Below are 26,837 nucleotides of genomic sequence, written 5' to 3'. Positions count from 1 at the left end.
CAAACCCCTGTCTATTAACGCGAAACGCGTCTCTGCATTGAGACGCGCTTTCCAAAAATTACAAGGGTCGCGTTCTTTAATTGATTCAGTTTACGCATAACCCCAGCATCACTCATCAAACCAGAAAATTGCATTACTGAATATCTATAGTGGGTCACTGCATATCGGCGTCATAGGTCCGGACAGCGATTTTCGTACCACCAAAAACCGAACCATAGGTCCCGAAATTCAAGCTCACTATTCCGCAGCCCCAGCCCGCATTGCAATGGCGCAAGACGACAACGAGCCGCCTACAATGCGCGGCTCCCCTCCCGAGCCGACCGAAACGACCCAGCAGGCGCAAACGTACGAAACATTCCCTCACCCGGAACGGCATTCTGGGGCTAAAGCGGGCGCAGAAGGAGCAGCCGAGGAAAAACCTACCTCGAAGCCTTCGGTACAGGATGCGTTCCAATCTATAAAATCGGACGACTTCTTCAGTTTACATAAGATACCGTGTGCGCGCCAGGGGCTCATGACAGGCATTGGGGCAGGAGCGGTGGTGGGCGCGGGTCGCTATATTACAGGAGGTACATCAGCATAGCGCCCAAGCTTCTAGCTCTTAGCGATTCAACGCGCGTTAGCTAATCATGTGGTCCTCAGGACGGATACCCAAAGCCGCGAATTGGGCATTCGGTACATTTTTCATAAGTTCGATAATCCAATGGGAATACTGCAGGGCGCAACGAGCAAAAGAGTACGCCTCTGTAGCACGAATGGTGGAAATCATGAGTCAGAAGGCATCCGAGAGAGCAGCAAAAGAGGCCGAGGCAGCGAGATTAAAACAAGAAAAAGAGAGGCAAGAGCTCGCAAAGAAAAGTTGGTATAAATTATGGTGAACCTATTTAATCCATGAGATTCTCGATAGCGATTGTTGCTACTGTACATACTAATAGTTACTGGTCCGTGAGATCTTATCTCCTCCGGGTGCCAATACTTGAAATCCATGCATTTCTATGATGTTGGCGCCTAAGCCAGCTTGGGCTCCCACGGAATGTGGACTGCGATAGATGGAGGTTGGAGGCTATGCGATTTTGATAGCTGTCCATGTGTAATAAAAAAAGCCAATCCAGCCAAATAATTCCAAAATAAAAGATGCATTTCCATTGTGTTGGCCATTTCTCGTGCCAATAATTTGCGCCAGAGTTATCGAACGCCGTATTCGTCAGTCGTAACCAGTTGTGCTTATATAACGCCCCAAATACCAGAATTCGTCTTCAAATCGTAACATGGTGACTGGTCATCGCGATCAATTGGTGACCACGGTACTTGGTTCCGCATCCGAGAAACGCACGCGTGACATGGAATGCTGCCTTTCCAACTGCGCAGCATTGCCGAGTTGTTGTCGGCGCCGCTGATTCCTCCTCGCCCTAGCTTCACTCTCTTCCCGCTTCCTGTAATCGGCGAGTTGCTGTCTTCGCTTTTGCGCTCGAGCGTAGGCGATCGCAGGAGTTGGCTTAAAACCAATACCGTTGATACCGGTACCGTCATCATCTTTGTCCTCGGGGTCGTAAACAGTAATTTCGTCTTCATGCCACGTAAGAGAGGCACGAACTGGGTCGACAATAACGGGTTCCTCTTCGATAGATGCATCTGTCGTCTTTCGCTTCGTTAAAGGAGGCGTTCCTGCGCGCTTTCGACTACGCGACTTAGAATCCGACAGTCGGTTGATAGATGGGTATGATTTTCGCAAGCGACTGGAACCTTCATTTCTCATCAATCGCATAATAGAAGGATCAACGACCGTCTGTGGCGTGAAGGTTGGGGATTGACTACGTCGTTGAAGAGAGCTAAGGTCGGTCGTGTTCGCCTCGCCGTTTAGCCCCATCGCATCCGCGTCTTGGAAATAAGAATGGTTGGGCTGGTCGGGTAATTTGACACGCTTGCGTGATAGGTTGTCAACATCGTCGAGTTGCATGCCTTCGGCAGACGTGCTACTTCTGCTTCCTCCATCAAAATCGAATATTGGTAGTTCTGGTGAAAATCTTGGGCTATCGACTACAGATTGGAGGCTAGCCTCATCTGTTCCAGCTCCCGTTCCCGTTCCCGATCTATTTCCCATAACGACTGTTCCATCGGTCTTTTCATTATGAGTTACCCCGCCCCCACTTCCAAGGGCGAGTTCTCGGAACTGCTGAGCAACCTTACTTCGAGGGCTGCTGTTACCGTCCTCAAAGGTTTCATTACGAGACGTATCCACTGGTTTAAGGATCGGAGGCTGAAAGGAAAAGATAGTGTTAGATAGACCATAAGGGTTAGGTGATGCGTCGATAGTGCGTTGTTCGTTGAGTACATCGTCACGCTTGCGCTTGGGAGTTTGATTAAGCGGTGATGATTCAGCCATCGCTGCTTTAATCGTCAGAGGAGTGGAACAGCGAAATTAGATAGTTAGACGAGTGAACAACAGGACGATTAGAGCCCAGGAAAAGAGCTGTGAAGAATTAAAGTCGAGTATCCATCTGTGGAATGTATTTAATAATAAGTATTGTATTATTGATTCAGTTAAAGCATCCAAGCTTGGGTACTGGGTGCTGGAGGATGGGTGCTGTCGTGTTGCCTTAAAAGTGAAGTGAAGAAAATGGTTAGTACGTGCACGAATGTGTATTGAATTGGAAGAATTAGCGAGACCTATCGATGCGACTACCTACCTCACGCTGATGAGATGGCACCTGCGACCGTGTGTAGGTTTGTTAAGAGATGTGCATTTGTGTAGGTTTGTAGATAGGCAGGTACCTCCACGTGGGTAATAGCCACGCATGTAAGTGTAAGTTCCTTGGTATGGCTCCACGCCTCTTGCCTAATGGGAGATGGAGTCTCGTAGGGCTGTAACAACGATTGGTCCCGGAATGTTCTTCAACTGAGTGGCAGCTTCAACCCAGCTAGTAGCTTTGAGTTCGACATGACAAGGTTAATTCTTATCAGTTCGAACTATTGTTTACGGGACGAGGGTTATCCGGGAATTGAGTCATTACGTCTTTCCCACAACTTTAATTTTTGAATATTATGTTATACCTTTCACTCAAAGAATTAACATCTCTAATATTCACATCCGTCGGACATCAGGGTTCTACTATCTGAAACCGTATTGTATGTTAAAACCCACTTCCATGGTTGTTTAGCAACAGGTACCATGTAGGTTCTATCAAACCTTGATGTACCTAGTAATGGAAAACTCCACATCCAGTTACTCGGATCGTGGCTGCTTCAATGACTGGCTCGTTTCTCCATTTGTTGATTACCTAATATTTCGACTGTGTAACGACATGGTAAAGTTGAGAAATCGCGGCGGGCTCGGTGGAATGATGAGGTAAAACGGAATCTATAACCCGCCTTGTACTACCCAATTACCCCGCCAGCCCGCCAATCCGTCCTACCCCGCCATCTCATGATGCGATCCAATGCTTTAAGCAACTATGAGTTAGCAAATACTCATAGTCACTCCACACGTCACTTCCATGTCTCGTGAACTTCCAAGCTTTTCATATAGCCTGAATACATTTGTCTTCCAATGCTCCTTCAGCTAAGACTTAACATTCCAGTCTCGCTTTCTTATTTAACTACATTCCCACCTTGAGCTCAAGCTCTATCTAATTAATCGTTCAAACTTGAAACTACCTATCATCTCTTAAGAATAGAATATCCATAAAAAGTGAAGACACTTTATATCACCATGGCGGATGAGATCTCCTTCTTGCCACTAGGCGCCATCATTCAGTCCTTCAAGGTCGGGGGCCTCAACATTGTACAAGGGTTCCCAACCCAAGAACTCTATGCCTCGCATAACAGCCCGCACTTCGGCGCAACCATCGGTCGCGTCGCAAACCGCATCTCGGACGCCAAGATTCATTCCATAAACGGAGGCAAATCCTACAGCTTCGTCGCAAATAATGGACCTAATACCTTGCACGGCGGAGATGTTGGCTGGGGTAAGCGTATTTGGAAGGGCCCAACCCCCGTGGGTCTACGTCAGATCCCCGGAGTCGAGGGACTCCAAGGAGGAGAGACCGTCGAGTTCAGCTTGACAAGCGAGGATGGAGATGAGGGATTCCCCGGCGAGGTCGTTGTGAAGGTGTTCTATACGACCGGCAAAGTTATCGAGAATGGGAAAGAGGTAATAGTCCTCGGTCAAGAATACGACGCCGAGCTTGTAGGAGGCGCCGAGGAGACGGTAGTAAACATAACTAACCACTCGTATGCTCAATCAAGATCAAATAGATCACTTCTAGGATATAAGCCGCTGACATTAACAGGTACTTTAACCTTTCGGGAGGCCCGAGTATTGAGGGAACCGAAGTCCAGCTTTCAACTAACTCATATCTCCCTCTTAGCGAGTGGGGAATTCCAACGTCAGGGCCAACAGCATACACCAAAGTTGCGACGACTACCCCATTCACCCTAGGAGCCGAAGGCCCAGATTTCGATGACTGCTTCATCGTCGATCCGTCAAAATCACCCAGCTCAGTGCCCGTAGACACAAGAGCCCTTCCTTTGACCAAGCTTGTCTCAGCTCACCATCCGGAGAGAAAGATTCACTTGGAGGTTCTAAGCACAGAGCCTGCGTTCCAATTTTATACCGGAAAATGGATTGACGTGCCTGCTGTAGGTGGCGCACCTGCACGTGGATCGCGGAGTGGCTTCTGTGTCGAACCTAGTCGGTTTGTGAACGCAATCAATGTTGACGACTGGAGGAGCCAGATGCTTCTCAAGAAGGGAGAGAAATACGGAGCCCGCATCGTGTATAAGGCTTGGAAAGAGTAATCCATCACTTAATACCATATGACGATTGGGTATCTAGAGACACCTCAGAAAAAGTGTCCAACATATATCTACCTATGAATTCCTATCATTAACCACTCAAATAAAATGAGCGATTATAGTTCCTCCTCCTCACCATCCTCAACCTCTTGATTGGCGGGCGTAGTCGGCGCTTTGGCCTCTTGTTTTCTGTACAGTCCAGCCAGGAATTCGCTGCTACTGGCTTCCTCAATTCCCTTATCTTCACGCTTTTTCAGGAAGCGTGGAAACCGCATACTCAGCCCACGCTCTTGGCTGATTAATCCGATAGAGGCTGTGTAGATCGGGGATAACGTAATATCAGCAAACGCCATCTCCCATACCTCCTGAGGCTCGAACCAAACATCCGGCTCCGGGCCGTAATATTCAATAAAGCTTGGTTTCATTCCGCGGACATTCTTATATTTTCCGGCATTATTATCTTCCACTTCCTCCCCCTCTTTTCCCGGAACATCTGGGCCATGTGGTTCCTCGCCAGAACCATCGTCGTAGAATTTCTTGTTCGCCTTATAGAAGGTGTCTGTGAAGCCAGATATGCATTTGCATACGGCCTCAAGCGAGCCAGTCGCATCGTTGCGTACTGCCATAAGTATCGGCGACCACCACTTCGCCTTTCGGCCCTGACCATGCCATGCGGCAATGGGCACGAGATCTAGGGTATCGAATGAACTGCTGTAATCCTTTTTGACCTTAAGCCACGAGTCAAGACGCTTGTCGGGCTCGTATGTGGCGAGTAGCGCTTTCCGTCGTGAAGATGGTTTCTTTTCTTCTCCGGCCCCATTATTTGAGGTATCCTTGGCTTTCCCCTTGCCTTTCTTCGCTTTGGATTTCTTTGGAAGTGTAAGGGTCTCACTTTCTCCCACCTCGCCGGTCGTTTCGTTAAGATCATCTGCAACTTGGCTTGGTGCCGGTAGATCCGGAAGATTGTCTAAAATTTTGACCATAATGCCCTCGCATTTAGTATCTGTCGCCTGCTTGAAGAAGTCTAGTACGACTTCAGAATCTTGCGATGTAGCGTCGAGACTCTTGACCCAGGTAAAGCGATGCGGTATTTCGATAAATAGTGATCGTAATAACGATCTTCGTTCACGAAAAGGCCGATCGAGTAGAGGCTGGCCATTCAAGTACATCAGGTCGAACGCGAATAAGCATACCTCGATGGTTATGCTACCAATCTCGACGTCTTTTCGTGCTCGATTTGTAAGAGTCTGGAAGTTCCTCAACTCCCCGGTCTGCTGGTCCACCGCGACAACTTCGCCCTCCATGATAAAGCTGCTGACGCCTTCACCGCGAATCTTCGGTACGAGCGCCACCAGGTCCGGATACTTATCGGTCATTACCTCTAAATGCCGGGAGAAAATTGACACTTTCCCCTTCTCGTCGCAATGAACTTGTGCCCGTTGTCCATCGTACTTAAATTCGCAGGCAAAGTCCCTCCCTTGTAGTTTCGTGAGCATCTCAGATAAGTCCCTCGTAATGCTTCCCAACATCGGCCTTAGGGGAATATGCAACGCCAGGTCACATCTCAGTGAAAGCTCATCGCATACTCCTATCTCAAGCATAGTAGGTATGAGGTCGTTATAATTAGGACGCCTTGCGAAACATGCTTTCACGATCTCCTCGGCCCTACTCCATACCTCAGCTAACTCTTCCTTTTTCAACGCCTTAAGATCGCTTACAGATTTCAAGGGGAAATCTACGTTGGGTGGTCGTGAGAGAAGAAAGGCGCGAGACAGAGCTATCAACATAGTCGTCTTGACCGCGCCAATTCGAAGGTGTTGGCATAGCGTGCGGACAACATAGCGACTCTCCTCACCACCCCGGGCATCCTGGAGTAATCGATCCACGATTCGCTGCTTTACTTCTGCACTTCCTTGCCCTTGGCTATTGGCGACCTTAACGAGAGATTGGTAAACACCTTTGATCGTTAACGGCCTTGGCTTCCGTAGTGTGAAGCTCTGCTTCTTCTTTGCCTCGAAGGCGACATCACCCGCGTCGCCGTATTTATCGTAGATAGCTTTCAAAGAGCGACTGTCCAAACCGCATACGTTCTTGAGTGCTTTGGAGATAGCTGAACCGCCTAATCCGAGTTCCAGTGAGATATACGGGGGTGAGATTGAGTTCGTCGCAAGCCAGACCTATATATAATAATTAGCATGATTACTTAACTCATAAAAGTGTCAAATTAGTTTACCGCAGGAAGTAAGCTCTCAGGGTCTGCTTCTATGAGAACACGGAGGCAGTTGACTAAGGTATCCACTATTTTTATCCGACTGGACGTGCCATTGACGAGCACAAAGCAGCGTGTTAAAAGTGCGTAGGACGCATCACCCCCATCTTTAACCCAGTGATCTCGAAGTTTTGACACGTATTCAGCAGTATCAAAGGTTAGAGGACTATCGTCAAAGGGTATAGTTTCCGAGATACTGTCCACGGAAGCTGAAACGGACTGTAGCGACAAAGTGCCTTTGCCTTTCTTCTCGGTTTCCGTTATCTCCGGAATAAGGTTCGGAGACTCCCGGGATATCTGGGAAGTTTCGGTGATACCTGGAGTGGTACGGGAATTTGAAACCGTGGACGGTGTTAGAGATCCGGAGGCGCGCTCGGTAGTTTCGGTCTCTTTGTTCCACTCAGCCTGGAGCTTTCGCGCCAGTTCTTCATCCGTCATACCATGACCTTCATCTTGAGATAATGAGGGACTCTCAGTCCTCTGGACCTCTTGTGAATCCTTCTGGGAGTTTTTATTCTGCTTCTGTTTGGAGAAAAAGTACTCTAGTCCTCTAGAAGGTAAACCGGATGATTTCGAGGTCCCGGAATTTAGCTTTCGCTTCTTTGTCGGACTAGACATTACGACTTCAAGACGTCTCGGAAAATAGACCAACAGTGAAGAGTCATTTATATACCCTATCCAGGACTAAATACTGTCGCATATGCACTTTATTCTCCAGGAGTCCGATACACGCGTTTGTTTGTTGAAGTGATGTAAATGATGCTGTCGTCATTCGGCGAACGATATGTGTTTTCTGCATAGTAGGTATACTAGAATACATATGTACATAGCCGATAAGTGCAAAAGATGTCTTAGGTAATCAGGATGACATAAGCGTGGACTGAAAATTATGGGGACCTCTCAATTCCAACTTCACTCTTGGTAATCAAGCCACTCAAGCCACTCCACCATCCCTTTTCTTCCATACCAAAGTCATTATCTACTTTTGGCAAGCTGTATTTACCCGAACATACATAAGCGACGACGCTCATATTGACGATTCTAGAAAACGTCCTCTGAGATTAATTCACCTTGATGGTAACGCTAATAACGCAGTTGACGTGTCGTAGCCGACAATACGAAGCGGTCTACAAGGGGTTGCAGATTTCATTCAACATTAACGGCAATTGAAACAACTCATAGTCCACTTCTCAGCTATCTGCGATACGACTTTCCCATATCAGTAATTCATCTCACGAAGTCAACATCCTATCCCAGGCCAAACCAAGCTACGTCAAGCTGAGGATGGACGGGCACGGTGTGGCCGACGTTGGCTGCAGAGTACCCCACCAACTTGGTTCCGTCCCCATACACCATCTGAGTGTAGCCCGACTGAGGCGTGTTCGTGACATTCTTGGTGAACTCAGCTCCGAGAAGAGCGGACCATTCCTTCAGTTGCTCTGCTAGGTTCTTGTATTCCACAAAGTGGTCAGCAGTTCCGTGGAATGTCTGCATGCGAGGATACGACCCAGTAAACCCAGGATACATCGCCTTCACCTGCTCCGCCCACTGTTCACCCGTCTTGACGTTCTGGCCGCTGGCGCATAGGGGATCAGCGCTTTGCGGGCTAGATCCAGGAGAGCCTGCGAGACACCCCGCAGCGACGCCCGAGTAACACGATCCAGCGGCGAATACGTCGGGATATACAGCCAAGAGCACGTTGGTCATCATGCATCCCGATGAGGAGCCAGTGGCATACACCTTCGCCGGGTCTGCGTTATACTTCTCGATCAAGTATTTAACCATGTTGACCAGGCCCGTGCTATCACCTCCTCCATTGTTCGTGAGCGTCTTTTGGGATGCAACGTCCTGTAATATCATTTTTAGCAAGCATTCGCGGAGGACGAATTCGTCTAGGTTCTAAGAGGAAGACTCACCCAACAATTGCTATCCTTCTTAGTAGATGGGTAGACGACTATGAAGCCCTGTGCGTCGGCATAAGTGTCGTACTTCGCCATTTGATAGTATGCAGGCCCCGTGCCACCGCAGTAGTGTAGCTATCTTCTTCATTAACCTTTGAACCACACAGATTCGTTGAGCATCTTACAGCGAGAATGATTGCGGGCTTCTCTGCTAACTTAGCAGGAAGGTAGACTTGCATGTCAAGGCTTGTCGGGTTCTCTCCCCAGTTGGCCACCTGTGTCAACGCCGCATATGTCGTGGAAGAACACAGCAGCGCTGCCAAGGTACTAGAAATTCCCTTCATAGTGAATTTGGGTCAGAAAACGATATGGCTTAAGTCTTTTCCTTAGAGAATGTTAGATTTTTAATAAGCATAAAAAGGTAAGATTCAGGTCTCGGATATATATGGATTCTTGCTCATATATATTCGAACCCGAGACCCAATACCGATCAAGATGCCCTACAAGCAACGTCAATCCACGTTTACCCATTTAGGTGAACGGGCATTTAGAGTCGGCTAATTACCTACCTAGTAGGTATCCATCCAGGATAGCCAAGTGTCGAATGTAACGGAGTAATAGAGATGGCTCGAATCGTCTAAATTCAATTCAATCTCAGATCCCTACGTACGGTTCCATCGCATCGGGTTGAAATGCCGGTCTGAGGGGCCGCGTGTTAGCTCTAATTATGTCATATTTATCCTTTGTGATAGCGAACTTATATAAGATGCTTTTATGTTTCTATATGTAAATTTGATAGTTTTGATCGGAAAAGAGTGTTGGTCTATTATGAATTCTGTTTGGTTCCTTAGTCTAGGTAGGAAGGTACCTACCTAGTACCTAGTTAACCGCTGTATGAAAGCCCCTTAATTCCCCTGCCATCTTCTAGTCCCTATGTCTAATATCCGATCATCAGCACACCGAGTTCTGGCATCTTTCTATGAAGGCCAGTATCTTGAACAACAAGCCTTCAGCCTTCCATGCAAGCTTGGTTTCTCGAATCATCTATTCGCTTCTAGTTCATGAGGTGCGTCTGCATGTAATGCTCTCGTGTTGACCGCATTGAGCTCTTGCGGATAGTTTGGGGCTTCTAATTCCGATTTTTCTTCCATGATTCCGCGTGCCTCAAGTTCAGCTGAAGGTTGACGCCTCTTTCTATTACGACGCCAGAGGAAGAGAGATCCTAACATGACGATTGAAACTGCAACTACGCCACCAGCAACAGGACCAGCAATCCAAGCGCGGGTTGGATGGCTTGAATGACTTATAGGTGCTGCTAGATCTGGACTGGGTGTTGGAGGCGGGGTACTTGTGCCTTTCAAGAGATTAGTTCATGTATATAAATTTGAGGAGACGGGACTCGTTGTTAGAGTTGGAATTTATATAAAAGTCGGACGTTTACCATTAGTGACCTCAGCTCCACCAATTGGCAAATTTGCATATGTGGTTGTGAAGGTGTAAGTGGTTGGTTTCCCGTTTACAGTTTGTGCGATTTGAACAACTGTAGTAGAAGGCACTGGTGGATATATAGTGACACTCGTGGTAAACAACCAGGTTGTTAAGATATCACCGGTTGTCACTGGAGCTAATTTAGAGTTAATCTTTGATTGGGTCGCTAGGTCGCGAATTTGAACTAAAATATCGTGATATTTTAGATTCATAATGAGATTATTCACGTACTAAACACACGTGCGTCAATAAGATAGCCAAGATGATTATTTAATACCTAAGAGGTACTGATGAAAGATATATGCAACTTGAATTTTATTGGATATACTAGGTAATGCAGAAATTCAACGTACCAAGATATTGTTGTCGGTATAACAGAATAGGATAAATCAGTTGCTGTTTGATTTAACTGATTCGGATTAGTCGAGTTACAATAGTCGACATATTCTGTCAAGGGCGGGAGATATTCTGTCCAGCTTATTCCAACCTCGTTAATACACTGTTGGCACGAATCATAATAAGTCAAGAAGTTCGAACCAGAAGCACATAAAGCTGGAACCTTCCCAACTCTCTGTGCTTCCAGATACCCATTATCTATATTGCAGTCAATATCACCTAACCTCCATATCGCTAGTTCGTAGATACATACTACATATGTTATAACATGTTAGTGGTTCAGGATAAGTGCGTAGGATTAGAGAGTGTACATTCGAGACTAGCCGTCTCAAGATAGTCATGATAAGACAGGTAAGCAGACGTTATGAAGCATAGTAGTTTTAGAATATTCAAACTTGGGAGCAAGCTAATAAAGGTGGGATTTAACTACTTCACTTTCTTCTCCAAATCTGCAAAGCCTCGTTTTCTTGACCCCTAAGACTCATATCTGAAAGAGGGAAGATGTTTATGATAGGCGTGATAGTGCCGTGGTCTTGCATTTATTTGGTGGTATTTAAACTGCATCTACCATGCTGATATGTCATTTGGTAACCTGATTGGATTATCTTGATTTCCCCTCACGTCTGGTTTGGTACCATACATGTCCTCATTCATTTATTTTCAGCTTTATATGTTCGTGGGAAGCAAATCGTAAGTAGGTAGGTAGGTACCTAAAGGTAATGTAGGTCTGTGAATAGGTATTGAATTGGTTCAAGTTTCCTAATCAATAAGGACTAAGTAGTTATAGTATAGGGACCTCAGGAGGTATCGTACTTGTGTTATAGTGTATGGTGGATAATCTTGGAAGACGCAATTAATATAAGTGCTTGCAGCTGCATATACATGACCCCCAAAACTCGGCGATCTTTTCTACTACTAATGTTATTGTAATTTCCATTTTTAGCATTCTCGACTAGGCTCGGCTCGGCTCCGTATCTCACGGCGGCTGGCCATTGATATGTATTAAGTACTTAAATTCCAAAGTTTTTATTAAAACGTTTGCTTCTAACAAAATTTTCATCACGTGACTAATAGTTGTTCAAAGTCCTGGATTTGAGGATACTTCCAACACACAGACCACGTCAGATTTTGGAAGACGTAATCAAGAAACATCATTGTCACCTTTGTAATTAACCCCCGAGATGGTGTTCGAAGGGAATAAATGTCAGCTTAAAGCGCTGAAAGGTGAGAGAAAAATTCCCACACACCGGGAAAATGTACCCACCTAGTAACGACTAGGTGTGGATCGACCATAACCGAAGCAATTTTCGGGTCAAGTTATGCCTGTGTCGATCTCCTAGTCTGGAACAGGAGTTTGTTTCATGCATTGTACCATCGCCAACATCCAAGCGCTACAGCATCCCCTGTCTAGTGTGTAATTATATATCCCCTGAGATTTTCCTTCAGGCTTCACATAATTTCACCGTTTTTTATTCAATTAACAAGTCGACTTGGCTGCAGGATCGCAATAACCTTTCCTATCTATCAGAAAATCTTAACAGAAACTCAACATGGTAGGTGTGAAGTATCTAGATGGGGAAGTCCAAATGACCTCAATTGACTCAAACGACTAGGCAAGAAATTTATCGCCGGAGGAGATTCAAGTCTTCAAGGATCTCTTTGACTCATATGTAAGTAGCAGTTCTCTCAATGAAATAGATAGGAAGCTAACATTTTTCACAGGACATAGACAAGGGTGGTGAGTAATGTCTTTTGGATAACTAGACTGCACTGTTGTCTAGAGCTAACGAGCTTACTGTCTAGGGAACATAAGCGTCGAGGAGTTCGCGAAGGTTATGTCTCAGAGCCCAGGCAAGCCACCAACACAAGAAGAGGTAGCACAGATCATCAAGGAAGTTGATCTCGACGGTGATGGGCAAATCAACTTTGATGGTAAGGTCTATTGCGATCTAGAAAATGGATTGCGCTACTTGGATTCTATGAACTAATATATAACAGAGTTCATCACCATGATGACCGGTCAACCGTATCCGCCTCCGGATGAAGAATGGGTCAAAGCTTGGAAACAATTTGAACCGTCCCTAAATGGCTCAATCACGCAGAGTCAATTTCGGCAACTCATGGAGAACCTGGGTGAATCTGTCAGTGATGTTGAAGTCGAGAAACTCATCAACAATGTGGATGGTGAAGGAAAACTTAGCTGTGAGCCAAGGTGACTTCTACGATCCGAGTGTCTACTAACTAATTTCTAGTCAAAGCATTCGTGCACTTTTTTAAGACCAGGAACCTAGAAAATGACATTCTGAATGGATATTCATGATGAAGTCGACCCCTAGGTTCTGGCTATGTGCCTATAATTATGGGTATCGCAGCGGGTAACGTAATGAGACTTCTCGGTAACAACAGTGTTACCATACCTACCTAGGTAGGTACCTACCTCTACACAGATATTGCATAGCTTGGCAATTTGCCAAGTGCACTCAATAGAAACAAATAAACCAATTCAAAATATTCAAATTTATCTACCTAATACACAAGGTGTCTGATTCAGCAGATGTTTACGGCGAAACTTTTGAGTTGACCGCTCCCCTCTGAACTTCCATTCTTTTAGTTACACACCCCGCAAATCTCACGATCAACCATCAATTCCGCTACCAACATCAACCATACCAACACCGCGCCCGCCCGCCACTTTCAACACCAGCAACATCAAACTCAGTCCCGCCATTGACTCCCGATCTCCCATAAGCAACGCACTGACCTTATAGCTTCTTGAAGATGTTGTCGATTCTCAGGTTGCCGACGGTCGAGTAGTTCGCGACGTATCGCTCACCCCACGGCTGGAGCTGGTTGTCTGTGTAGATGATTAGCATCGGCACCTCATTTTCCGATCATGGAAACTCACCGTAAGTCTGAGCCGGCTTGGTCGCGCAGAAGTAGATGAAGGTGTCGTTAGTAGCCTTCTTCAGGTCGTCGTCGGGGAAAGCCGCGACGATGTTGTTGAAGTCCTGGGTGGTGATACCGGCACCCTCCTTGTCGTAGTCGACGGCGATACCCATGCCGATAGTCGCGACCTCGAACTCCTTGAAGTAGGAGATTGTGCGGGTGGTGTGGAGGGCGATGGCGTCCCAGACGAGCTGCGTGCGGCGAGCGTCCCAGTTCTCATCACCGTATTTTTCGATGAACTTCCTGGCGGCGATGGCGCCGTCAATTTCGAATCGGTGGTCGAGCGTGTAGACCGGGGAGTTGGGCGATGTGTCCCAGCCGAGATCGTGCAAGAGCGCGCCTACGGCCTGGACCTCGATATCGACGCTGTTCTTCAAAGTCTCGTTGGCGTTGATGATGAGGGATCCGTAAAGCCAAGAGCGCATCTGGTGCTTGAAGACGGCTTCCGTGCTGTGGTTGCGGGTGTACTCCTGAGCCAAGCGGACGATAGGCGTGTCGATGACAGTGATACCGCCGTAAGTGGTGTTCGGGTACGGCTTGTTCGCCAAGATAGGGGTACCAGGGGCCGGCTTGCCATGTGGGAAGAACGGGCCGACCGCGGCTCCGGACGCAATGCCCGTCGAGCTGGCGAGAAGCATGAGAGTGTTCTTGCTGAAATGCATGTTGATGGCTGTCGATTCGAAGACGAGTCACGATTCTTGCTGAGTTGTTGATCGATGATGAACTTCAAGAAATGTTTGAATTTTACATCCTATATATACACTTGATGCTTTCTATCTAGCTTGTCGTTATCTCCAACCTCACGCCAATTTGTCAATACCCCGGACATACACCATCAGATCGTTACGCGGGGTATTAGTGTTACCAGCCCCTGACAAGAACGCACCTGTTTTGTTGGCATGGGGGAAACGGCTTCTAGAACTCTGATCGTATTGGACGAAGCCCGATGACATAGTAAGAAAAATTAGGGAACCGTGGAAACATTCTTAGTTAGTAAGTGAGGGAGAGCTGAGAGGGGGGAGTAAGGCTACTTGCCTAATTGGTGCGGGATATGATCTATCCCCACAAACACCTATGGGGTAGCATTGAGATTACTAGTGCGGCCGCAACGGAGATATTTCACACCCTGACAAATCTGACTTACTATATGTCCGAATTATTCATAGATATCTCATATTTTGATAAGTTACTGGTGGCTTACGGCCGAATGTAGCAGTAGTAGCCGTACCACACATGAATTACTAAAAATAATAAGGAAGATTATTACCGTGTGCCTGTATATACAGTAATGATCCCCAACACGCCCGTTTCAACACGATATGGGACTGGGAATCAAGAAGGCCTCACGCGGTAGTTGGTGACTAGATATGGGTTAGTCGGGTTGGGGTTCGACTTAAGCTTCCTAATCCACCTCATCTCTCCTTGGCCTAACCCAAGTCCCTGCATAAGCGTTGCGACATGGTGCTGATCTTTTCGGTAATTGGTAGACACAAGCTTATTTCATATGGTCCACAAGGCTTGATAACTTTAGATGAGAGTCTCGGCGTCGTATATAGCAGCTACAGGGTCTGCGATATCTTGCGTGCTCCTTGCGTGCTCCTACCTACCACATTTACCCTCGAGACGTTGAGGTGGCGGGCCTCCTCTTATAGTTCAACATTCAATTCGGCTTATAGCAATATATCTAAAAGACGAGTCTTTTGATGGGTATCGAGGAGATCGTAAGAACAGAGCTTGACGTCAGATGAATCATAGCAGAATACATAGCCACTTAGCCAAGACTATATTTCCTGTAGGTACCTACTTACCTACCTATGTAGGCTACCGACTAGATAATCATGAGTTTCACTGCCCGATCGATGAGCAACACGCCTAATATAGTATATAGTTTCTTAGGATATCTATGATTCATAGCACGGTTAGCTTCAGATGGTTTCTCGAGAGACACCTAACGACGGTTATATGTGAACGTTTCTTGGATCTCTTATAGAATATCGTAATGTTTGACTTGTAGAGACATCTAGGTATCTAACGCTTAAAGTGTTGGTTAGTTCAACTCGCCAAAAGAACATTCTACTTATGATACGAGAATAATGCCTAGCCCCTTTTTACTGTATTCTACTTAGCCAACGTCGTACCCCAACGAAAAGGCGAAAGTACCTGACATGTACCACAACCTAATCATGAGCACATGACTACGAGAGACGAGATGGAGATTTTCACGAAGGCAACGCGTCAAGAGGCTCAGATTGCAGATCGAATCACACGTAGAAAAATATTTGTTAAGCTACAAGTTTCAGATTTAGCAAGATTTTACCTAAAACAATATTCAGGTCTTCATCAAGATCACTATGTATCTAAATTTTTTTAACTACACCTCATAGATAACTAGTAGCTATGTAGCTAACGCGTCTTAAAATCAAAGGCTTCACACATTTCTTTCATCTATCATTACGTTGAGTTAGCCCTCCGTCTCGTATATAACATTTTAAATCCAGATTTGGAGGGGATAACATCACTCGAATGAAGAAAGTGACATAATATTGAATGACAAGTGGGTATCGCTTATCCTTTAATATAGATGTCTACGACGTGCTCACCTTAGTAGCATTTCCATCGGCATACACGCCGATCACGCAGGCGGTGCTAGTCCATAAGTGATCAAAACCTCCACCTCAGATACCGTTTAGACTTTGTTTCATTGCCATAAAGACTTCTGGAAGTCAGGCTGACCTTGGACTAGCTTTTATCTCGTGTCTTATTTGTCATAACCGACGTGGCGTAGACAACAAAATCTCTTGGCTATCGTGGGTCCCTTACGCAGTTGGGAAATTCCCTTCTTCTTGGTATTGGCAGATATCCTACTGCTTTCAGATAGATGAGTATGCGGAAGGCACCCGAATGCGCTTTGGGTATCATCGTCTTCTGATCTTCAAATCCGGGAAACTCTATGTTGAACCTGGAATTCTTGGCGGTCAACAGACTTGAGCTTGGGGTGTTGTTTAGTTGTAGATGTTTTGAGATTGTCGTTGGGTTAAATAAGGGATAGATCACTCTTTGTGATACATCGGACTTTGTATAAAGAGTTAGGTCTAGATCAATGTCATTTTTGATCCAGGTTCACTCGTGTGTATTTGATTCTTACCGATCCCTTTTGACATTGTGTTAGACTCTATTTTATTTTCTCTCTTTGTGTCCAAGAGCAATGGAACAGAGAGTTTATTCGTCGCCAAGTTCTGCTATTCCCTTCCCATCGAATGATCCAGAGGCTCGTGCTACGTCGACGGGGCCAGATGTCGCAGAGGTACGCCCTCGATACGATGAGGTAGATGGCGAACGTCATAGCTTGAGTGTGAGCGGAACGCAGGTCAATTCGCCTGTCGCTTCGATCCACGATGGCAAGGCGGGTCATGATGTTGAGAAGGTGAATAATATCCTCGATGATATCGACATTTACGATCCGAACCGACCGAAGTTCAATTTCTCTCTGCGCATGTGAGTTAATGTTTCTCTTTTCCTCTTTCATCACACAAGTAGATTTCTGATATCGAATGATATAGAAAGCACTTTACCTGGGCCTGGTTCACCTTGCCGATGAGTACTGGTGGTTTGGCGCTTTTAATATATGCCCAACCTCACCAGTTCCCTGGACTCCGTCAAATTGGATTTGTCGTCTATGTCGCCAACATTATCATCTTTGCCGGTATCGTTGCTGCCATGACTATGAGATTTGTACTTCATAAAGGTACATTTGTAACGTCGATCACTCATTCTCGAGAGGCTTTCTTCGTTCCAACTCTATTTCTTGCTATTGCGACTATTATCACGGGTACTCAACGATATGCAATCGCGGAAGAAAGCACATCACTTGTATGGTTCATATCGGCGCTCTTCTGGGGATATGTGGCAGGGTCATTGTTCGTTGCAATAGCTCAGTATAGCTATGTGTTCAAAACCCACGACCTTGGCCTCCATACAATGATGCCGACTTGGATCTTGCCTATCTTTCCCATCATGCTTTCGGGTACGATTGCCTCTGTTATTGCAGAGACTCAACCCGAAATGAATGCAGTTCCGATCATCGTGGTTGGCTTAACCTGTCAGGGGTTGGGATTATCTGTGGCGTTCATGATGTATGCGCATATGGTGGGGCGCTTGATGTCCAGAGGTAAGCCTACTAAAATGAAACATTTTAAGGAGTGCTCAGCTAATAAGTCTTTATTAGGTATGCCGAATCGTGAACATCGAGCAGGTCTATTCATGAACGTTGGTCCTCCCGCATTTACGGCTTTGGCGGTCATCGGTATGGCGAACGGACTGCCTGATAATCTCGATATCAATATGGGTATGGTGCTGGATATGAAGGTGATTAGGCCCATAGCAGTGGTCGCAGCTATATTTCTCTGGGCCCTATCACTATGGTGGTTTAGCATTGCCGTGGTATCAGTTGTCCTTTCGCCGCCTCAGTACTTCCATCTTAACTGGTGGGCGATGGCTTTCCCGAACACAGGATTCATCTTGGCTACCATTTCTATCGGAAATGAGATACAGCACGAAGGAATTCGCTGGATCGCCACAGGTCTTTCGATCTGTCTGTTGCTCACCTACCTTACCGTGCTGTTTAACCTAGTCCGAGCTGTCGTGATTCAAGACATCATGTATCCAGGACGCGACGAAGATGTACTGGACGGGACTGATACCTAAAATCAGTGGTAGTAAGGCAACGGTATCTTATCCATTCTACGGCATAGACAGACAAATGCTTTCGAAAACCAAGTTTGGCTATAATGATTGGAGAGGAGGTTGAAATGGATAGATGATGAGGATTAGAAGTTACCTGACTTAGAAATTAGAAAGTAGAAAGAACTTAGAAAAGGGCAGGATGCAGGGGCGGCATCAAAATACAGGTACATAAATGATCCAATTAGTGCACAGCTGACTGGTAAAGCCGGCAATTACTAGTGCTGGCTACACTAAAGTTCGCCTGGCACCCCCTAGGGGGTGCTGCGCTTTAATTAGCAAAAAGATCAGGTATTAGCAAAATACTTTCCATTATGAGAGATTCTCTCTTAATTATAAGTACTTTATTAACATGGGAGTCTTGGCAAGTATTCTTATATGTAAATCGTATAGAAAGTTTTCTATAGGGGTACTTTGCTAATTACTGGTATTTTTGCTAATTAAAGCGCAGCATCCCCTAGGGGGTGCCAGGCGAACTTTAGTGTAGCCAGCACTAGTACGCTGAGTGCTCACTGTTGTTAGAAATGGCCGGGGCACCTACATTATATGGATAATGCCTAGTCTAAATCAGGTATAGTGCGGGGTGATTTGCTTATCAGATAAAGCTCCAAGTCTCACGCACCTGTATTATTTTAGCCGAGCTTTGATTGGATGACCTCACCATTTCAATTCCTTCCATCTCTTTTCATTTTTCTCGCTCTAATCTCAATTCGATATCCGTCAACCATCTAGAAGAGATGTCGACAATGATCCGAAGGCCAATGTAAACAGAAGCTTCTCTTTACTTATATAATTCACAATTACTGGTTGGCTTGCAGCATCGCTTGAATCATGGCCAGCCGCCAGGTCTCGTTACGCCACGCATCCCTCATATGCCGCCCCCTAAACCCTATGAGACCAGCCCTTCGTCAATGGCCCAGATTTATTAATACATCAAAGACAGATTATGCGGCCAGAAGAAGATCCAGAGATGCTCAAAAATCTTTCAATTGGAAATCTTTTGCTCTCTTCATCGCCTTGGCCACTGGAGGATCAGTTGCAGTATTTGCCTTTAGGGATCAATCACCTTCGAAACCACGTGAAGCGACCATAGAATATGAAAAGGCCCGACCAATTCCTGAGTCTAAAGAAGACAATCGAGATATAATCAGCAGTCAACATCTGCAAGTGAAGAAAAGTTGGGAGCATCCGGGTGTCTATGCATGGGGTGCTAATTCAGGCGGAGTAGCTGCACCTGACTCAACAGATCAATCCGTGAAAACTCCCCGGAGGATACCATATTTCGACGGCCAACTTTTGCGAGACATCAAACTGGACCGCGACTTTGGAGCCGCTCTGACCGAAAATGGCGATCTAGTTCAGTGGGGCGCCGCATTCTCCAAGGACCGTAAGCCTACCAAAACATTAAAAGGAAAGGATCTAATCAAAATCGAAATATCACGAGATCGTATCATTGCCCTCAGAAGGGGTGGAGATGTTTACTCAGTACCTGTCGCGGAATCCGATCAGACCATTGGAGCGAAATCCCAACAATCCTCTTGGCTGTCATTTTGGTCTAGGCCAGAGAAAATCCACTATCGACAGCTCAAGCCGCAAAATCTTGGATGGGATGAAAGAATTATAGATATCTCAAGTGGCTTAGATCACGCCCTGCTTCTTACATCAAAGGGACGGGTATTTTCCTCTGCCTCCAGTACATCCAACTTCCCTTCTCTTGGCCAGATGGGCATTCCCGGCCTGTCCTGGGCAACACGACCTAAGGGCGCATATGACGAACCACAGGAAATTTTGGGTTTAAAGGGATTCAAGATTACGAAAGTCGCTACAGGCGACTCTCATTCTCTAGCACTCGATACCGATGGGCGCGTCTTCGTATTTGGTGACAATACCTCAGGTCAACTAGGCTTTGAAGTAGAACCCCAGATCCCATTTGTCGATGCACCAGTACCACTACCCTTTAACAAGATCTACAGTGGCTCCGGCCGGAAGCCGCAAGTAACCTCAATTTCTGCTGGTGGGGCAAATTCGTTCTTTACGGTAGATGCAAAGCGCATTGCAGGCTTAGGAGAGGATCCTGAATCTATTAAAGACTTGGGTAGAATAACAGCTGATACATGGGCATGCGGCTCTGGTATCTGGGGCAGCTTAGGGACGGGCAAGTGGACGCATGTCTCTCTTGGCCCCACCAAGATCAAGCCTCTCTCGGGGCTATATGAATGGGACGAAAATACGAATTCCTCTATCCCGATACGCCTAGCACGGCTAAGTGCCGGAAGTTCCCATGCTGCAGCTGTGATGGATAATGTGACATCTGTCAATATATCAAACTCGAATACGGACAACGAAACCAATTGGGGCGCGGATGTCGTGTTTTGGGGCGGAAATGAGCACTACCAACTAGGCACCGGGAAGCGGAATAATATTCCCACGCCAACCTATATTGAACCTCTAGATGGTGGAGAAGGTGATGCAGCAAAGGGACGAAAAGGTGAACATCATCGGTTCCAAATTACACCCAGAACAACCGTCAGGCTCGGAGAGGGCGGCAAAGGCAGGAAAATCAGTGTCGAGCAACGAGTGGAATGCGGTCGTTTTGTAACTGCAGTCTACTCCGGAACGTAAAAGTTAAGTTATATGTAGGAACTCCTTTGGATTTACCCCCGGATGTCTATTAACTTTTGGTCGGATGAAGTGGGAGGTGGGCTTAGGTCATGGACTGGAGATGCTTGGTTACAGCATAGGGTCCTTCGCTCATTTGGACCTATATAGATACCCCCTTCTCAATCTATAAATACATGTATAATCGCAACTAACATTCACTACATGCCTCTTTCGGCTTCGAGTACTACGTCTGGTCTATTTTCCCCCAAGCCGCATGCTATGCGAGTAGGAAGTTACTCGGGTTTAACTTCAGCCGAATGTGCTGCTGATATGAAATTTATCAAGGTATGTTTTTCATCTTTAGGTCATTATACATGTATATCTCGATGGTCCTGCTAAACGAATGTTACTGTAGGCTTCAATCGGTGTTATGATTCGTGCCATGCCAGAAGCTTCCCCGCATTGGACCTCCAAACCTTCAGAGGGTCTCTTGATGCTCGTCAGCTCCAATCGCTTACCGGCCTTCTTAGCTTCCTATAATATCAACCATTTGCTTCATGCTAGATGGATTATCCCGCGCTTCTTATTACTCATGTTTCAGTCACTGCACACTTAAAAATCGCTAGATCGGGTCTCTTCCCGCTAGTCCCGCCTATTTCCCCACGTCGCTAACTGAACGAGTATTAGTCTTCCAGGTCCCATTGTCCTACATATAGGCAGCAACCTACCTGAGTACCTAGTAGGCTATATACTTCACTATTTAAAGTCGTTGACATTTCAAAGGTCTTGTCACCTAAGAAGCGAGTTCTATTAGTTCCTATTCCGCCATCATGTCCTCAGTGAAGGTCTACCCGAAGACTCAGCCAGACTGGAACAATCTCAATGTCCTCCATAGAAACACTCTTCCTCCTCGGGCCAATTTCTATGTGTATAACACTCAGAACGATGCCTTGAACTACGACATTGAGAATTCGAACGCATACTGCTTATCGGGGACGTGGAAGTTCAACTTTGCCACCAACCCGTTCGAAGCCCCCGAAGGGTTTGAAAACCCGGGGTTCAATACAGCAGAATGGGACGATATACCCGTGCCCAGTATGTGGCAACTTAATGGTTACGGAAAGGGTCCTCATTACACTAACGTCAATTTTCCTATTCCCGTTGATCCTCCCAACGTCCCATTCGAAGAAAATGAGACTGGATCATACATCAGAAAGTTCACCGTCCCCGAAACTCTGAAAGAAACACAACTTCGCCTGAGTTTTGAGGGTGTTGACTCCGCCTTTCATGTCTGGGTGAACGGAAAAGAGGTTGGGTATCATCAGGGATCGCGGAACCCCAGTGAGTACGACATCACAGATGTAGTCAATAAGACAGGCGAAAATACCCTTGCAGTTCGGGTTTACAGGTATTGCGACGGTACTTATATCGAAGATCAGGTACGTATCGTCAATATTAGCTTCTTCTGATCCAAATTTCTCGAGATGTATCCCATTTTGTTACGAAGTCATTAGAGTGGAGAGCTAATCCGGTTAATTTGAAGGATCAATGGAGAATGAGCGGAATGTAAGTATCACAATTTTGGATCATGAATCATCCTAACAGTTATAATAGTTATCGGGATGTTTATTTGCTTGGATTTCCAGCCCTTTTCCGCGTCGAAGATCTTTTCGTGGAGACGAAATTTGACGATGATTACGTCGACGCCATCCTCAAAGTCCGAGTAGATACTACCGGCTCTGGGATTGTCCGAGTTGATCTTTTCAATCCGGAAATAAACGAACTTCATGCTACTGATTTCGCAGAAACTTCTGGTCGGCGATGTAATGAGTTCTCTCTCAAGTTATACGAGCCATTCAAGTGGACAGCAGAATCACCAAGACTATATCACCTCGTTATCTGCTTGGATAATACCACCTACGTTTCGCAGCGAGTGGGCTTTAGACAGGTTGAGATGAAAGATGGGCTAATTAAAGTCAATGGTCAACGAATTGTCCTTAAAGGGGCAAACCGGCATGAGCATCATCCTAAGTTCGGACGTGCTGTTCCGTATGAATTCATGAGACAGGACCTCCTAACCATGAAGAAACACAACATTAACGCCATCCGGACTTCTCATCAACCAAGCGATAGTCGGTTGTATGACCTCGCTGATGAATTAGGCGTACGTTCCCATGGCTTCTTATATATTCCATCTCTCACTAACCAAAATAGTTCTGGATTATGGATGAAGCCGACCTTGAATGTCATGGCTTCGAATCTATCTGTGAGCTTACTGTGGATTCTTTTAAACCGGGGGAATTGTTTATTCTAACTCAGACTTAGGCGATGCTGCTCTCTCTCCTGCAGATAGAGCTCTCCCCTTCCGCGAACGGCAGCTTCTGACGCGGAGTAGCGCGGCCAAATGGACTTCGGACAATCCAGCCTGGGAAGAGGCATATATAGATCGCGCCAAACAGCTGGTTCGTCGTGATCAACTTCATCCCTCCGTCATTATCTGGTCCCTCGGAAACGAGGCCTTCTTTGGTCGAAATCACAAGTCTATGTATAACTGGATCAAGTCGTATGACGGCAGTCGACCTATCCATTACGAAGCTGATATATACGCCGAGACCATGGATATGTACTCGATGATGTATCCTCCAATAGAAACCATCGTTGATTTCGCCAAGGATGATTCCAAGACTAAGCCCTTGGTACTATGTGAGTTCATTCACGCCATGGGTAATGGCCCTGGCAACATCAAGGAGTACATCGACGCATTCTATACGCACCCTAAACTTCAAGGCGGTTTCGTCTGGGAATGGGCAAACCACGGCCTTTTAACCAAGGATAAAGAAACCGGCGAGGAGTTCTACGCGTATGGCGGCGACTTCGGTGATATCCCGAACGATAGCAATTTCATAATGGATGGAGTTCTCCATTCCGACCACACTCCAACCCCTGGGCTCATTGAGTATAAGAAAGGGTTGGAGCCAATCAAATTCATATCCTATACATTGGAAACCGTAACGGTCGTGAATCGTTACGATTTCGTTACTCTCGATCATCTTCAATGCAGCTACGTGATATTGGACGAGGGTAAGTCCGTGTCTCGTGGCAATATGGAAATCCCTTCTGGCATACAACCTGGACAGACGGGTGAATTGAGACTTCCTCTTAAACCGACGGAATCGTTTGGGGAGGTGATCCTACAACTATCCTTTCGCCAAAAACTGGCCACCTCGTCCCTACCCGCCAGGTTCGAAATCGCCTTCGAGGAAATTCCTTTGTATACCCCTTCCCTTCCCCTACTTCAACCCACGCCCACAAACAAACTAGCCATCGCTGAGACCTCAAATCTCCTCACAATAACCTCCACAAACACAATATGGGTCTTCTCCCCAATCCTCGGGAAACTGCGCTCCCTCACAAAGAACTCCACTGAGTTCCTCGCCTCGAGCCCCGAATTCACCGCGTACCGTGCCCCCACCGACAATGACGCCCCGCAAGACGGCCAAGACTGGAAAAATCGGCTCCTGCATCTCGCTAAGACGTACACACGTGGCTGCACCTGGGGCATCGAAGAAGACGGAAACGCGTTCGTCGTGAAGGTAAAACAGCGATTCGCGCCGCCCGTGCTCTCCTGGTCGATTGACCTAGACGTCACATACACATTCACATCATCGGGCGCGCTCGCCATCCGCGTTAGCGGTGTGCCAAGTGGGGAGAATTTACCGCGCACCCTGCCGCGCATAGGACTCGGGCTCGAGCTACCCGCTTCCTGGGCCGGGGGAAGCGGATCGTCAGCCGTGACTTGGTACGGCCGCGGCCCGGGCGAGAGCTACAGGGACAAGAAGCTCTCGCAACGCGCGGGGGTGTACCAAGTCGACACCGTAGACTCGCTCTGGACCGAGTACGAATTCCCGCAAGAGGGGGGCAACAGGACGGATACGCGATGGGTCAAGTTCACGCATGTCGGGGGCGAGGCAGTCACGGCGCAGTTTAAAGACATGCAGACTGGCGGGCGAAAATTGTTCGATTTCAACGCGTCGCATTATCGCGTTTTGGATGTCGAGGCGGCGAAACATCCGCATGAGCTGCGCAGGAAGAAGACGGAGAATGTGGTGCTGAGGCTGGATGCGGATCATCATGGTTTGGGAAGCGGGTCGTGCGGCCCGAGGACGAGGGATGAGTATGCTTTGGTGACTGGGGACTTTGAGTTTGAGGTTGTGTTGGTGTAGAGGTTGTGGTTTGGGGAGGTTATATGTAGACGGTCTTTTTCGGTCTTGCGTACCAACCTACCTGAAGGGACCTTTTATTTTCATCTAGGTAGGTAGTTACCTAGTAGGTATTGCCTTATGCTCCAGGTTTCGAGCGGAAATATTTAAAGACTGGTTCTTATTATAACGGACGGCTTTTGGCGTTAAGAAAGATCGACGCTTATTTACTATTTGGTTGGTGTATTTGACCTACTATGTATGTACTTACGAGGCACCTAATATTATGTCGGCGGTACCTATTTTTCTAGTGCCTCGTCTCGTCGCAAAGCCTCAGGCTTTAGTGGGGGCGGGGCGGAGCGAGCGCTATATATTACAGGCCTTACAGGACTATAACCAACTGTGACAGCAGTAAAATACAGCGAGTACCAGCGCTGTTCATTCACATCCATCTTTAGGTAAGCTGTTGCGTCGTAGGTACATACCTACCGCAGTGGCAATATATGGAATCTAAGAACGGTTATTAAACCGAAAAACGGCTGGCCCATTAATAACGTTTCAGTTGGGGGACAACCGTTTTTGCCCTGATAATGGTTTTCTAGTCGACAACGCTTTTTTGACTGACAACGCTTTTTTACCTCAACAACGCTTTTTTACTTCAATAACGATAGTTTCATTTTTACTATATTTAGAGCTTGCATAATTATATTTATGCAAAGTGGTTGCTACAGACTAGAAAATAAATAAATAAACAAACTGATCTGACGCGACTAGATTGCCAACCCACCCACCCACCTACCTACCTACCTACCTACCTACCTACCTACCTACTTACTTACTGATTGACTTGAATAGACTCACTTCCAAGGCTACCTACCTACCTAGGTAGATTACTTAGATTAGCTTGCTTTATTTCTATTAGACTTGACTTACTAAAAGTATTTTATATGGTCAGACCTAGATTGATTTGATATGAGATTGAACTGACCTGCTGTGACATGTATGTGTGGGAGTTGTATGTGGGAGTTGTATGTGGGAGGAAGAGTTGATTACTTTGAAGAAAAAGATTCCAAGTTTTATACAGCTCTTAGACTTTGGCAGTATTACCTAATAATTCATCCTTCTATGAGAATATCTATTATAATCATTACAAAAGTTCGAACGATTATAAAGTCGATAAAAGCGTTGTCAACCCAAAAAAAGCGTTGTCAACCAAAGAAAAGCGTTGCCCAATCAAAAACGATTATTTCTTCAAAAATAACCGTTATTCCCCTTTTAAGAACAGTTTTATAGCAGTAAATAACCGTTCTCGGAAACCATATTTTCCCTCTGTGGTAGGTAGGTAGGCACCTAGCCTAAGATGAGTAGGTGCCCAATCTCTAGTATCTACTAGGTAGTAGGTGCCTATGCGACATATGAATGCCGTCGAAAGACTAATGTAAGTTCAGCGCTTCTGAATAACATATCCAAGGTCCTAGGTAATCACAACTGAATAAATTTCAT

General features: G+C 46.3%; 11 protein-coding genes across 11 annotated transcripts; 6 read left to right on the top strand and 5 right to left on the bottom strand.

Annotated features, from left to right (window-relative positions):
• The first annotated feature begins 134 nt into the window (after nt 1–134).
• Nucleotides 135–1,083, top strand: GGS22DRAFT_117194 (uncharacterized protein). The gene is made up of 2 exons (XM_047958127.1): nt 135–569; nt 643–1,083. The coding sequence occupies exons 1-2, from the start codon at nt 266–268 to the stop codon at nt 876–878; spliced, it is 540 nt and encodes a 179-aa protein (XP_047820579.1). The 5' UTR covers nt 135–265; the 3' UTR covers nt 879–1,083.
• On the bottom strand, nt 845–2,943 carry GGS22DRAFT_158588 (uncharacterized protein). The gene is made up of 2 exons (XM_047960664.1): nt 2,688–2,943; nt 845–2,596 (listed from the first exon to the last, which is right to left on the bottom strand). Exon 2 carries the CDS (start codon nt 2,381–2,383, stop codon nt 1,289–1,291), a length of 1,095 nt encoding a protein of 364 aa, XP_047820578.1. The 5' UTR covers nt 2,384–2,596; nt 2,688–2,943; the 3' UTR covers nt 845–1,288.
• Nucleotides 2,944–3,390: 447 nt separating this feature from the next.
• Nucleotides 3,391–4,854, top strand: GGS22DRAFT_117183 (aldose 1-epimerase). Its single transcript, XM_047958125.1, has 2 exons — nt 3,391–4,230; nt 4,290–4,854. The coding sequence occupies exons 1-2, from the start codon at nt 3,710–3,712 to the stop codon at nt 4,795–4,797; spliced, it is 1,029 nt and encodes a 342-aa protein (XP_047820577.1). The 5' UTR covers nt 3,391–3,709; the 3' UTR covers nt 4,798–4,854.
• Nucleotides 4,855–4,910: 56 nt separating this feature from the next.
• On the bottom strand, nt 4,911–7,681 carry GGS22DRAFT_186815 (ATP-dependent DNA ligase; the record flags this gene model as incomplete). Its single annotated transcript, XM_047964507.1, has 2 exons — nt 4,911–6,971; nt 7,028–7,681. The coding sequence occupies 2 exons, from the start codon at nt 7,679–7,681 to the stop codon at nt 4,911–4,913; spliced, it is 2,715 nt and encodes a 904-aa protein (XP_047820576.1).
• A 320-nt stretch (nt 7,682–8,001) lies between these two features.
• On the bottom strand, nt 8,002–9,553 carry GGS22DRAFT_158583 (carbohydrate esterase family 1 protein). Its single transcript, XM_047960663.1, has 4 exons — nt 9,534–9,553; nt 9,150–9,464; nt 8,980–9,099; nt 8,002–8,911 (listed from the first exon to the last, which is right to left on the bottom strand). Exons 2-4 carry the CDS (start codon nt 9,306–9,308, stop codon nt 8,312–8,314), a joined length of 879 nt encoding a protein of 292 aa, XP_047820575.1. The 5' UTR covers nt 9,309–9,464; nt 9,534–9,553; the 3' UTR covers nt 8,002–8,311.
• GGS22DRAFT_158582 (uncharacterized protein) lies at nt 9,541–11,345 on the bottom strand. The gene is made up of 5 exons (XM_047960662.1): nt 11,102–11,345; nt 10,807–11,046; nt 10,406–10,588; nt 9,722–10,318; nt 9,541–9,664 (listed from the first exon to the last, which is right to left on the bottom strand). Exons 1-4 carry the CDS (start codon nt 11,187–11,189, stop codon nt 10,005–10,007), a joined length of 825 nt encoding a protein of 274 aa, XP_047820574.1. The 5' UTR covers nt 11,190–11,345; the 3' UTR covers nt 9,541–9,664; nt 9,722–10,004.
• Nucleotides 11,346–12,317: 972 nt separating this feature from the next.
• On the top strand, nt 12,318–13,325 carry GGS22DRAFT_117127 (EF-hand). The gene is made up of 6 exons (XM_047958124.1): nt 12,318–12,401; nt 12,462–12,518; nt 12,571–12,586; nt 12,652–12,780; nt 12,847–13,050; nt 13,101–13,325. Exons 1-6 carry the CDS (start codon nt 12,399–12,401, stop codon nt 13,166–13,168), a joined length of 477 nt encoding a protein of 158 aa, XP_047820573.1. The 5' UTR covers nt 12,318–12,398; the 3' UTR covers nt 13,169–13,325.
• Nucleotides 13,224–14,504, bottom strand: GGS22DRAFT_158577 (uncharacterized protein). Its single transcript, XM_047960661.1, has 2 exons — nt 13,754–14,504; nt 13,224–13,702 (listed from the first exon to the last, which is right to left on the bottom strand). Exons 1-2 carry the CDS (start codon nt 14,454–14,456, stop codon nt 13,611–13,613), a joined length of 795 nt encoding a protein of 264 aa, XP_047820572.1. The 5' UTR covers nt 14,457–14,504; the 3' UTR covers nt 13,224–13,610.
• A 2,022-nt stretch (nt 14,505–16,526) lies between these two features.
• Nucleotides 16,527–18,498, top strand: GGS22DRAFT_199099 (voltage-dependent anion channel-domain-containing protein; the record flags this gene model as incomplete). Its single annotated transcript, XM_047966236.1, has 4 exons — nt 16,527–17,098; nt 17,162–17,289; nt 17,355–17,962; nt 18,020–18,498. The coding sequence occupies exons 1-4, from the start codon at nt 17,000–17,002 to the stop codon at nt 18,496–18,498; spliced, it is 1,314 nt and encodes a 437-aa protein (XP_047820571.1). The 5' UTR covers nt 16,527–16,999.
• Nucleotides 18,499–19,183: 685 nt separating this feature from the next.
• Nucleotides 19,184–21,349, top strand: GGS22DRAFT_117105 (RCC1/BLIP-II). The gene has a single exon (XM_047958123.1). The coding sequence runs from the start codon at nt 19,366–19,368 to the stop codon at nt 21,154–21,156; it is 1,791 nt and encodes a 596-aa protein (XP_047820570.1). The 5' UTR covers nt 19,184–19,365; the 3' UTR covers nt 21,157–21,349.
• A 616-nt stretch (nt 21,350–21,965) lies between these two features.
• On the top strand, nt 21,966–25,358 carry GGS22DRAFT_186808 (glycoside hydrolase family 2 protein; the record flags this gene model as incomplete). The annotated part of the gene is made up of 5 exons (XM_047964506.1): nt 21,966–22,574; nt 22,679–22,701; nt 22,750–23,299; nt 23,350–23,401; nt 23,461–25,358. 5 exons carry the CDS (start codon nt 21,966–21,968, stop codon nt 25,356–25,358), a joined length of 3,132 nt encoding a protein of 1,043 aa, XP_047820569.1.
• Nucleotides 25,359–26,837: the final 1,479 nt, after the last annotated feature.

Source organism: Annulohypoxylon maeteangense (assembly GCF_022496945.1).
Source record: "Annulohypoxylon maeteangense strain CBS 123835 unplaced genomic scaffold GGS22scaffold_5, whole genome shotgun sequence".
In the NCBI taxonomy this organism is placed as follows: Eukaryota; Fungi; Ascomycota; class Sordariomycetes; order Xylariales; family Hypoxylaceae; genus Annulohypoxylon; species Annulohypoxylon maeteangense.
The sequence above is the reverse complement of the archived record's forward strand: the minus strand, read 5'-3'. Positions and strand labels throughout refer to the sequence as shown.